Source organism: Equus caballus, chromosome 7 (genome assembly GCF_041296265.1).
Source record: "Equus caballus isolate H_3958 breed thoroughbred chromosome 7, TB-T2T, whole genome shotgun sequence".
NCBI lineage: Eukaryota > Metazoa > Chordata > Mammalia > Perissodactyla > Equidae > Equus > Equus caballus.
In genome coordinates, this window is record NC_091690.1 from 89,157,963 (window position 1) to 89,170,241 (window position 12,279).

General features: G+C 37.6%; 1 protein-coding gene across 1 annotated transcript in view; it reads right to left on the reverse strand.

Moving 5' to 3' along the window:
- TSG101 (tumor susceptibility 101) overlaps window positions 1–12,279 on the reverse strand; it is a 51,169-nt gene that overhangs the window by 37,425 nt on the left and 1,465 nt on the right. Inside the window, exons 2-4 of the mRNA XM_001504965.6 lie at window positions 7,099–7,183; window positions 4,976–5,041; window positions 2,607–2,770 (exon numbers count right to left, since the gene is read on the reverse strand). Coding sequence (XP_001505015.1) covers window positions 2,607–2,770; window positions 4,976–5,041; window positions 7,099–7,183 — 315 coding nt within the window. The remainder of the gene's footprint in view (window positions 1–2,606; window positions 2,771–4,975; window positions 5,042–7,098; window positions 7,184–12,279) is intronic.

Sequence of the window (12,279 nt, forward strand, 5' to 3'; positions counted from 1 at the left end):
TATTAGTCTTTTCCTTTAAAATGCTTTGTGTCTTGTTAAAAAAAAAACCTCACCTACTGCAAGATCATGAAGGCAGTCTCCTATATTCCATTTTAAAAGTCTTATCTCTTTGCCTTTCACAATCTACCTGAAATTGATTTCTGTGTATTATACAAACGGGAATCTAACTCTCCCGACTCCATTATTGAAAGTTTACCTTCCCCCCACTGATCTGCTATAACACACTGTCATATATCAAGCGTTTATACAGCATTCATTTTTTTCTAGGTTCTTTATGATGTTCCATCTTCCCATTTGAATATTCCTGTGACAATTCCACATTCTCTTAATTACTAGTTTTATAATACATTTTGATATCGACCTTATCCTTCTTGGAGAGTGCCTTGGCTATTCTCAATTTTTTACATTTCCATATAAATTTTAGATTCAGCTTATCAAGTTCACAAAATTAACAAACAAATAATACACAAAGAAACAAAACCTCCTGTTAGGATATACATCAATTTGTAGAGAACCAATATTTTTACAATACTGAGTCTTCCAATCCATAAGTGAGGTTCTCTTTCCTGTAAGTCTTCTTGAATGTTTTCCAGTAAAATTTAAAATGTTCTCCATAGTGGACTTGTATATCTTTGTAAGATTTATTCCTAAGCCATGAGTACTAAAAAATATGAAGTATTCATTTACCAGATCATTAATTCTCTATTCTCCCGAATCCAATCTGCTACTAAACCCATACACTGAGTTCTTAATTTTTTTCTTTTTTTTTTTTTTTGAGGAAGATTAGCCCTGAGCTAACATCTGCCACCAATTCTCTTTTTTTTTTTATTAAAGATTTTATTTTTTTCCTTTTTCTCCCCAAAGCCCCCTAGTACATAGTTTTATATTCTTCGTTGTGGGTCCTTCTAGTTGTGGCACGTGGGACGCTGTCTCAGCGTGGTTTGATGAGCAGTGCCATGTCCACGCCCAGGATTCAAACCAACGAAACACTGGGCCGCCTGCAGCGGAGTGTGAGAACTTAACCACTCGGCCATGGGGCCAGCCCCCAATCCTCCTCTTTTTTGATGAGGAAGATTGGCCCTGAGGTAACATCCATGCCCATCTTCCTCTACTTTATATGTGGGACGCCTACCACAGCATGGCTTGACAAGCAGTGCATAGGTCCGCACCTGGGATCCGAACGGGTGAACCCTGGGCCACCGAAGCGGAATGTATGAACTTAACTGCTGCACCACGGGGCTGGCCCCCTGAGTTCTTAATTTCTATTTCAGTTTTCAGTTCTAATATTTCCACTTGGTTCTTTCTTAATACAATTCTCCATCTTGGAACATATTAATCACAATCATTTTCAAGTCTGTGCCTGATAACTGAGTTTCCTGGGGGTGGCAGTATCCTGTTTCTATTTGTCTTTTATTCCTCTTTTTCCTCTTTCTTGATGTACTTGATAGTTTTAAACTGTATGTAGGACATTGTTTGTGAAAAATTACAGGGGCTCTATCCATCATCTTCCTCCAGTAAGGGTTCTCCCTCTCCTCTGGCAGGCAGATACCGTGAGAATCGCCTTAATATAATGACGGACTGAGCTGATGCAAGTCTGGGGTTTTGTAAGGCTCATTCTGCCTGAGTTCCCACTCTTGGGGTGTATTCCTCCAATGGCATCAACTAAGAGCCTTAGGATGTTTACTTATACCCCTCCTCCTTGATAAGGTTCCCAACTCCTACTGCCTCCTCAACCTGAGACTGCTGAGAACCTGGCTGTGCTTTTCAGAGGCTTTCTGCTTGGCTTCTCAGCATCTTGTCTTCGAAGTTTAGGAATTCAGCATATCCCATGAGGGGGAAACTGAGATTATCTGGTTTAATTCTTTGTAGCTTCCTCTTCTCCAAAATCTTGGCTCCTAAAGTACTGGCTATATTGGCAGACAGAAGAGAGATTTTCTTTTCAGCCTTGCGAGACTGTTAGAAACTCTGCAGGCCTCTTTGCCTCTTAGCTAAGGCCCTCTGCCCAGATTCTCAAGCTCTCACCCTATACCAAGAATCAGTAAATAGCCCCAGAGAAACTGGCAGCATATTGGCTCATCTCTTTGCAGTCCCCTTCTCTATAGGATCTTGGCCCTTTAAGTCCTGACTGCCTCAACAGCTCTCCAAAGCCTTCCGTAGATGTTGCTTGTACCGTGTTTGACTTTTCCAGTTATTTTTGATAGGAAGTCTGGTCTGCCAGAGCTATACCATCAGAGGCAGAAAGAGAAGTTCCTACTACTACTACTTCTTGATAGGAATGCTTTGAGTAATGAGATTTGAATAGTTTCACAAATATATGCCACCAGTATACTATTTTTTAATGCACTTCCCACTATGTGAATTCTACCTGTTCTCAAAGGTTCAACTCCAGCAAATAAAATAGTGACTATGCATATTCTGTAAATTACCAAGCTCTAGACAAATAAAAGATCTATTTCTTTTGGGGAGCCTTTTCTGATTACCAGGCTCAGTGATCAGTGATCTTACCCATCCTCCTTGGAATCTTCTTTGAGTGTTAACAGAAAGTAGTTGCTAGTGAGAAAAATATATAAAATACAACAAATTCACAGAACACTGTTAATACTTACATGTTTCCATTCATGCAGATAAGGAAGATATATCTTCCCATTTGCATCAACATGTTTTCCTGTTTTAATAGTCATTGAACTCGTAGGCTTAACAAAACAGATAGGGGGATTATATGGGTATGTGTCCAGCAGCCACAGGCATATTGGAATATTATATATATTACCTGCGAGACAAAGAAAACTTTAGTTACTCTATATTTATTATTTTTCAATAATGGCTCAGCAAGAGAGAGCTACAACTAAGCAATGCTTACAAAAATAATCACAACAAATATTTTATGTCTCATACTTCTGTTTAAGATCAGTTTCTCAAATTTTCAGTTTGTAAAATACATCAGCAGGATTAAGGAACTAATTGATCAGTACTCTGCTAGTGTCTGCTTGCTGCTGTAAAAACATTCTTCACGAATTATCTTCTGGCTCACTCTATTCTTTGGTACTTGACTCTTGTCAAATTTCAGTTAATAAGGTTCACTGGGAAAGGATACAGAAGGAAGATCGTGGATTACGGGGTCCTATCAGAAAGTGATATCATAAGCTAGACTTGACACTCCCTCCCAAAGCCAGACTATAAGACCTAACTCAGCTGTCAAAGAGATGCTGATTGGTGGCCACAGTTTGACCAAGCATGTCGCATTGTCAGTGTTAGTTATTCAGAATCAATGATGTCACCTCCTTCTCTGTACTTTACGTAAGAGAAGTTCTCAGTTGAGAAATTTGACTATATAGAGTCAAAATGAACAGTGTTTCAAAGGGTCCAACAGACTTAATATATTGAACAGAAACCACAGCCTCTGCTTACTAAGCTCAAAGTGCAATGTCCCAAGTAAGCACGTGTATCATGTAACATAATTCAGATACATTTCTTCCCTTAGAAACAGTTTCACTTCATATAAGTACATACACATAAATTTCACTTAAAGAAATCAGACAGTTGTAGGACTTTGGTTTTTTTACCCAAAACTACCTCTGTAATGAAAAAAACTCTGAAAGAATATATCCTAATGCATAAAATGTAAGTTTATTTTACCCCCCAGAATTCTTTGATTTGTGAAAATGAATTCTGTAGAATTACTTAGGCTTAGGAACTAGAATGTATGAAAAATGGTGAGGAAGTAGGGAAAGTTTAGCTTAGATAAAGTTCATATATACACACACACACACACATATAAATGTCTTTAATTATGTCTACCATAGTTTCCTGCCTCCCTCTTCCCCTCATATGCCTATTTCTCTCACCAGAGTTTATTTCCTGAGGGCAAAGGCAAAGTCAGTAATCCTGAATTTTACTCAGTCCTCCCTAAATTTATCATACTTGCTTTATACAATGCTGATGCACAAATGTTTTTTCCCTCTGCCTGGATATCCCTTCTGTTATGAATAGTTGACTCATCCTTTAATACCAAGTTCAAATGTTATTTCCTCCATGATCTTCCCACGTGGTCTTGTTCTCCTCTGTAATCTCATAGCACCTTTATATTTTACTATTCTATAGCAGCTATAGAATATTATAAATATCTATTTATTCCCTCTGTTTACCCTATTCATGTAGGTGCTTCCAGTGAAGGTATATCATTTACTCTTCTTTGTATCCATAGCCCCTATAATGTATGCCTCATGCACAGTAGGTAATATATAAACTCAATGAGTACGTTACGGAGACACAGGTCTCAGCTAGTCATAAGCAATAATTAACAGAGCTGTCCAAAACCAGAATAGTTGTTTATGAAGATGAACGCTTCCTTATCACTGTAAGTATTCCAGCAGAGGGTGGCTGACTGGCTAACAGAGACGTCATTACCCATTATCAGCATTATCACCATTACAACCATAAATAATAACTACCTTTTTGATATCTGTTTATTATATACCAGGCCCTGTACCAAGTCCTTTTTACATTCACAATGAATTATTTTTGAGTTAGGTACTATTATTCAAATGTTTTAGATGCCCACTGTCACAAAACTGATAGATTAAGATGACACCTTATTCTGCCCTGACTTTCAAGCCTCTGTCTTAGCCACTATATCATACAGCTTCCCACTGTCGGAAAAGTCTGAGCCGGGTAGGAGGCCGAGGTATCTAAGATCCCCTTCTAGTTCTAAGATTCACTGAGTCTATGAAACATCAAACTCTTCCAGCATACCGAGGGACTCAATTGTTGAAATACCTTGGTAGAGAAGGGGAAAAAAAGCTGAGTATTGGGTGCTGCTGCCAAATAAAGTTCAACTAGAACAGAAGTTACAATTTCTACTTCATTGTGAAAGTCATTAAGAATGCAGGTTTAATTTACTTATAACTCCTTGGCAACAAATTATAAGAGTCAAAATGCATCTATACCGGAAACATAAATTACATAAGACACTTACCTCGATAAGGCACAGGAATTGTTCCAGTGAGGTTCATTAGTTCCCTGGAACTGCCATCATTAAAAACTAAAAGGAAAGAACAAGGATTTAATCACGAGCATTTTTGCAGATACTCCCATATAAGTTTATTCTTTCAGAAACACTGGTTAAAACTCATTATTACCCTTGAAAGGGGCTAACTTGTTAATCTATCATCCATTTTGTCCAATGACAAAGTATCCTTTGTCGATTCACTCAATGGGATCAGCTTTTCGATGAGTAAAGAAAAGATGCTTTGAATTACTTGGAAAAATGGATGAGTGCTACAGTCCCAGTAAATATGAGCTCTGAGTGCCCAACTAACATGATTCCAAAATTACCTAAAAATCACTGTCAACTGATACCATACTAAATGCTAACCTACTATCATTACATTTTAGATTCCCCAGACGTTTATCCTCACTCACTGTCATTCTCAATCCTAATGTAGTATCAAACCACAGTGTTAAAAAAAGTTTTCACAAATAGATACGTCTTCTTTTAATACAAGTATTTCTCACATCACACAAGTTTTTCTATCTATAATTCATTAATTAGGGCACGTAATTTGTATTACATGGACTGCTATTATTTGTAATAACGATTTGAAATTAACACAGTATCACACAGGGAAAAGGCTATAATGTACAGTATAAGAACACAGAACTGGACTCTTGACCTCAGTTCTTTTACTTACTATTACTTTATTTTATTTACTTTATTTTATTTACTTTATTTACTTACTATTACTATTGACAATTACAAACTGTGCTGGAAATTACCTTGATCTTGCACTTTTTTTTAAACCATCTTATTTAAATTTAGGTGTTTATTTACTCTAAAGGCATGCTGATGACAACGGATTAGACTTGGTCAAGATACATAAGATTTGTTCAATGATTTGTTCAATGGAGTCTTTGTCAGTTTTGATCAACATATTTATTCTTTTAGCGTGCAGTAAGAACTATACACTTACAGTAAAGTTCTGGCTCCAGGTACTTTTTCCTGCATGGAAGCCATTTTTAAACTAACTCTAATTTTGGTAATATGAGGTTTTTTGTGGATCTAAGTATCACAGTACAGTATGTGGACAGAAAGGAGAATCTTCGTGCCCTAGGTTTGGGAGAGGACTTCGGTTCATGTCTTTGTTGTTCAGGAAGTTCAGGACTAACTGCCCCTCTGTGCCTCCCACCTTTTTCAAAGCCCCAGGGCTGAGTGGAGATCGGAGAGAGAGTCTCAGCTACAGAATTTAGCTCCCTGCCCTCAGTGCCAAGGGCCTGTCAGGAGGCAGCATGGGTTTTCCCTTGGTGCTGGCACATTAGGTGTTTACAAGGAGACAGGGTTGGGGACATTATGTTAGGATTGGTGAGGACAAAAAGACTATTTAAAAAAAAAGAACAATTCTAGGTATTGCCATTTCTTACTTAAATCCCAACTTTATTTCACCTCAATAGAAAGTGGACACAAACTGTCAGGTACCTGCTCTACAGAGTTAAGGACCGTATTTCAAAAATGTTTTCCTCATCTACAAAATGAAAAGGATAATTTAGAATATAGTTTTGCAAAATGTGTTCCTAAGAATTTAGAGATATGCTGAGAAGAAGAAAAGGATTCAGCAGTTAATTAACTTCAGGACATACTGTACAATATATTCTCTTCTCTTCCCTCTTGGTGAGGCCTAACACATTAGCATATTAAAGGCTCTCAGAAATCTGACTGCAAAGAAACTCATTTAATTCTGTTTAATCAATAATTGCTCAAATTTAACCACAGAATCCCTCCACACCCCCAGGCAACATTCTTCACAGCTATGGATAATACTTTGGGAAACGATGGACTAAACTATCTTTAAGATCCCCTCTGGGTCTAAATTTGCATAGTTTTAAGCTAGAGTATTTTTTAAAAACTTAAAATAACTAAAACAATGTAAAATGTTATTATTAGATCTTGTAATTTCCTATCCCCCCATCACTTTTATTAGGTGGAGGTTCAATCCTACAATGGAAAACCCAACAAATTTAAAAGGAAAATCGGTAAACTACAATCATTAACAAAAAGAGTAAACTCAAAGTACAGTAATTGGTATTTTTATTATATAAACTCACCATATGAATCCACTACAGGTTTGAGATCTTTGTATAAAGTAATAACGTTGACAGTTTCACGTACAGTTAGGTCTCTGTATTTGTACTGAAAAGCAAAATTACACAAGAATTTAGTTTAAAACCAATGCACATATTTTACCGCTAATTTTCTTAAAGTCTTATTTTCTTAATAGCACCCTTCTTAAAAGTATAATGATTCTCACTAATCACTAACATTAAGTAAAGCCTGAAAGAACCTCAACAGCTTTCTCTCCTGCCACCTATTCAAGCCCTTTACTCACCTCCATTTTAGCTCCTTTCCAACTTAAAAGGCCTTCCACCAAATCAAATCTTAATCATTCTCAAAGACTTAGCCCACATCTCTCTCCCTCTTCTCAATGAATCCTGTTCCAGAATTCCCTTTAGCCTATAATGATCTCTCCCTTTCCTTTAAATTTCAGCATTTATTGTCAATACCAACTATTTTGCAATTTATCTTGCCGTATCGTATTTTCACACCCCCAGCTAGTACCACTCCACTCCAGAGAAACTAGAAACCTGGCTTACACACTCTTGGCAGAGTAGGGGATCAGGAGGTGGGGACTCTGATCTCCACGTGATCACAATACATTGAAGCTTGCCAGCTGACAAGCTCTATCCACACACACAAAGCTGTCAATCACCTTTCAGTGTCTCTCTTAAAAAGGAGCAGTCAGCTACTCCAAAAAGAAAGACTCCAAAAAGCAGGATGAAGACCAAAGCAGAAAAGAAGGAACTAAGAAGCAATAGAAATAACACAAGGAGCAGAAGAAAACTTCAAAAAGAATTAGCATTAATTACTCCAAAGAAAGAAGAAATGATATTGTATTCATGAAACAAGAACAGAGAAGGAGGACTCTTGGACATAAAAAATATGAGAAGAGAAATAATGTAGAACTGAAATTTCGCAAGGTTGTAAACTATCACAACCTCAATAAAAAATAAAATAGGAAAAAAAATTAGAAGTTAATAACTAAGACACAGATGTCCACAAACAAAGAAACCAACAGACAAAAACAAAACAGGTGTCCAAATATAAACACACACACACACAGACACACACAGACACACTTTCATATAATTGTTTTAATAAAGAGAAATCAAAATGGAAATTTTTAAATTTAAAAAAAATGTGAGAAGAGAAACAACACATTCAGTAGAAGGATTAGAATATAAAGTCAAAGAAATCTCACAGAGACTAGCACAAAAAGAGTGACAGACAATAAGGGAGAAAATACAAGAAAAATTAGGGAATAAATTCAGGAGGTCTACTCAAAGGCATCTCTTCAGCATTTCTTGCCCTCTTCCAATCTGAAGCACCAAATTTTCCATGCTAAGGGATCAGTACTATTAGCATACAAACATACTATTTCTTCCATCTTATCCACACAAACATACACATTCCTGCCCTCCTTTCCCCCCTCTATGTATAACCACACTTCTCTCAAGTCCCCTTTATAGCAAAAACTCCTGCAAGGAGGTGCCTACATTTGCTGTCTTTGACTGCTCTCTTCCTATTCCCTTTTTAAGCCTTTTTATTACGGAACATTTCAAACATATCCCAAAGTAGACAGAACAGTATAATGCATCCTGCATCCAGCTTCAACAATAAGCAACTCATAGCCAAGCTTATTTAATCTATAACCTCATTCACCTTCCCTTCCTCCTGTATTATTCTGAAGCAAATCGTCACATCCTATCCTACCATCCATAAATATTTTAGTATATATGTTTAAAAGATAAGAACTTTTAAAAAACCCACAACATCATCACACTAAAATAACCACTATTTCCTTAATATCATCCAATACGCACTCTCATGTCATATATTTTTTAGTTTGAATCCAGATCCAAATAAAGTCCACACATTGCAATTTGTTAAAATATCCTTTAGGTCTCTTTTAATCTATAGATTCTCTCTTCCACCCCTCTTTTTTGGTAACAGCTTCATTGGTATATTATTCACATACCACATAATTCGTAAATTTGAAGTGAATTATAATAAGTTAAATGGTTTTTAGTACATTCAGTGTTGTGCAACCACCACCATAATCAATTTCAGAACATTTTCATCACTCCTAAGAGAAACTTGTACTCGTTAGCAATCACCCCGTCATTCCACTTGCCCCTCACCCCCCCCATTCACCCTAGACAACCACTAATCTACTCTATTTCTCTGCTGATTTGCCTATTCTGGACATTTCTTATAAATGGAATCATATAATTTGTGGTCATTTATGACTAGCTTCTTTCACTTAGCATGTTTTCAAGGTACATCCATGTTGTAGAATGTATTCGTACTTCATTCCTTTTATGGCTGAATAATATGCCATTATTATTAAATATATCACATTTTATTTATCTACTTATCAGCTGATGGGCCCATTTCTATTTTTACCCCTTGGAATTTATTTGTTGTAGAAATCAGTTCATTTGTCCTATAGAGGCTCCCATGGTTTCAATTTTAATTGCATCCCCTTAGTGTAGTTTAATATATATGCTCCTATGCCCTCTGCACTTCCTGTGAATTAGGAGTGATTTGGAAGTTATTCTCTTGGTCATGATTTTTTCTAAATTTTACTCCTCCCCACACCCCACCCCAAGCAAGATCATTTCATTTCACAGATGGCAGTGATTTTACATCAGGGAACACATGATAGCTGGGGATCTCTCTGTGACATCAGCAACCACTGATGCTCAATGCCTAGATCTATTCTCTTCAAACCCATTCCAATCACGCTTTTGCACTTTCACTGAAATTGCTCATCAAGGTCACCAATAACCGCCACATGGCCACATGCAATGGCCAATTCTCAGTCTTCATCTTAACCTATCAGCAACATTTGACCAAGTTGATTTCTCCTCTTAAAACATGTTCTTCACTTGATTTTCAGGACACCACTGCTCGTTTTCTTCCTCTGTGGCTGCTCCTTCTCAGTCTCTTTGCTGGTTCTTTTACTTCTCCTAACCTCTTAACATTATTGAGTCCCAGGGTTCAGTCCTTGGTCCTCTTTTCTATCTAAACTCATTCCTTTGGTGATCTCCTTCATAGCTTTAAATACCATTTATAGCTGATAACTCCCAAATTAAACATTCCAGTCTGAACCTCTTCCCTGAATTCCAGACATATATATCCAACTGCCAATTCGACATCTCCACTTGGATATCTAAGAATGTCAAATTTAACATGATCAAAAACGAACTCCCTATCTTCCCCCAAATCTACTCCTCCTACAGTTTTCCTCATCTACATCCTTCCAGCTGCTCAGGCCAAAAACCTTGAAGTTATCCTTGATGCCTCACTTCCCTTCTCATCAACAATGAAAATCCTGTTAGCTCTACCTTCAAAAATATCCAGAATCTGATCACTTCTGACTACCTCCATAGCTATGATCCTGGTCTAAGCCACCATCAGCTGTCACCTAGGTTCCTGCAGCAGCCTCTTTATAGGTGTCTCTGCCTCTCTAGTCTCGACACTGCAATGGAGCAATACTGTTAAAAGTTAAAACAGATCGACGGCTTCCCATTATACTCCAAGTAAATGCCAAAGTCTTACAATGGCCTGCAAGACCCTCCAAAACCTCCCAGAGCTTTATTTCCCACCGCTTTCCCCCTTGCTCACTCCAGTCCAGACGCCTTAGTCTCCTTTGTTGTTCCTCTATCATGCATGACAAACTTCTGTCTCAGAGTCTTTGCACTTGTTTTTCTTTCTTTCTGGAATGTTCTTCCTCTGGATTGTTTCAGTTTGCTTCCTCATCTCTTTCAGGTCTGTGCTCAAATAGCTCTTCTCAGAAAGGCCTTCCTTTACTGTTCTGCAAAACTGCAGCCCCTCCCATCTTCACCCCCAGCACTCTCTATTTCCCTCTTCCGCTTTATTTTTTTTCCAAAGCACTTACCACCTTCCAACACACTACTCGATGTACTTTTTGGGCTGCCTGTTGCCTTCTACGAGAATTTAAATTCCAAAAGTACAGTGAGGTTTTCTGTCTGATTGTTCACTGTTGTATCCTTAGCACTAAAACAGTGGGAGATGCAGAGCAACCTTTAACAGGTCAGCTCTCTTCTATCTCTGCAGGAGTGACGCCACCTCTGGGAATGCTGCACGTTAACTCTGGAAGAACACAGGTAGCTGTCTGTATGAACAATCTGAAGTAGAGTTATTTGTGTAAGGCAAGACAGACTAACAGCTTAAACATACCTCTGTTAACTGCTAAAATGATGACAGAGAAGGATGTTAATACATTTAAGTTGGGAGCTAAGATAATGCTCAAAGCAAACAATTATCTGTAATAACATATAAAAAGACATAAGGCAAGGGAGGTGGCCCAGAGTACCATGACAGGTATGAGATCCCACAATCAGAGGAAACAACCATCACCCTAGCAATCTATCCAGGGTCCCAGCTAACAACTCCCACATGGGACCACACCTAACTGAAAGGGTAACACTGAAGCTAGCCCCCCACCAGGAGCAAGAACTCCACAAACTGCTTCTATTATCCTCCTTACAATTCCTACCTTTTATTCACAGGCTGGAGAGAAAAGATGCTGATACTCAGAAGTGACATCATCACTTGTAGGAGACTCAGTTTTTCAGATATTGGGCCAAGAACCAAAACATAGGTAGAATGCCCTCTCCCACCTCTCCCCTATCTGCTTTTTTTGTTCTTAGGGTAAAAAGAGGTTGGAGAAGGCAGGTGGAAGTATAAAATATCTTATAAAGATGCCCTGCCTCTGTCTTTGAAGGCAAGTTCCCTCAAGAGGAAGCTTACAAAATTTAATTATGGTTTCTAAAATTCACACCAATATTTGAACATTCTTGTCCTTATATATAAATACTTGTACATATACAGTGAGGAATAAACCTTACTGACTATGTTATCAATTTAAAAACAAAAAATGGCACAGAACAGTTACTCTTCAGTCATATAGTATGTAAAACAACATACTGTTTTTTAAAAAATGGTATATAAATGTTACAACACAGACTTGGGTCACAACCCTCTAGGGCTCCCCAAAACCTCCTCTACAATTAAGGATAACTACTTTATCAAAAGAAAATCAAGAAGCCTAGAAGATATGATCAGACAACCAAGAGATGCTTTATTTAGAAAACTGTCACTTCGTCTTTAGAAGTTATTTGCTTTTCAACCAAAGACTATGG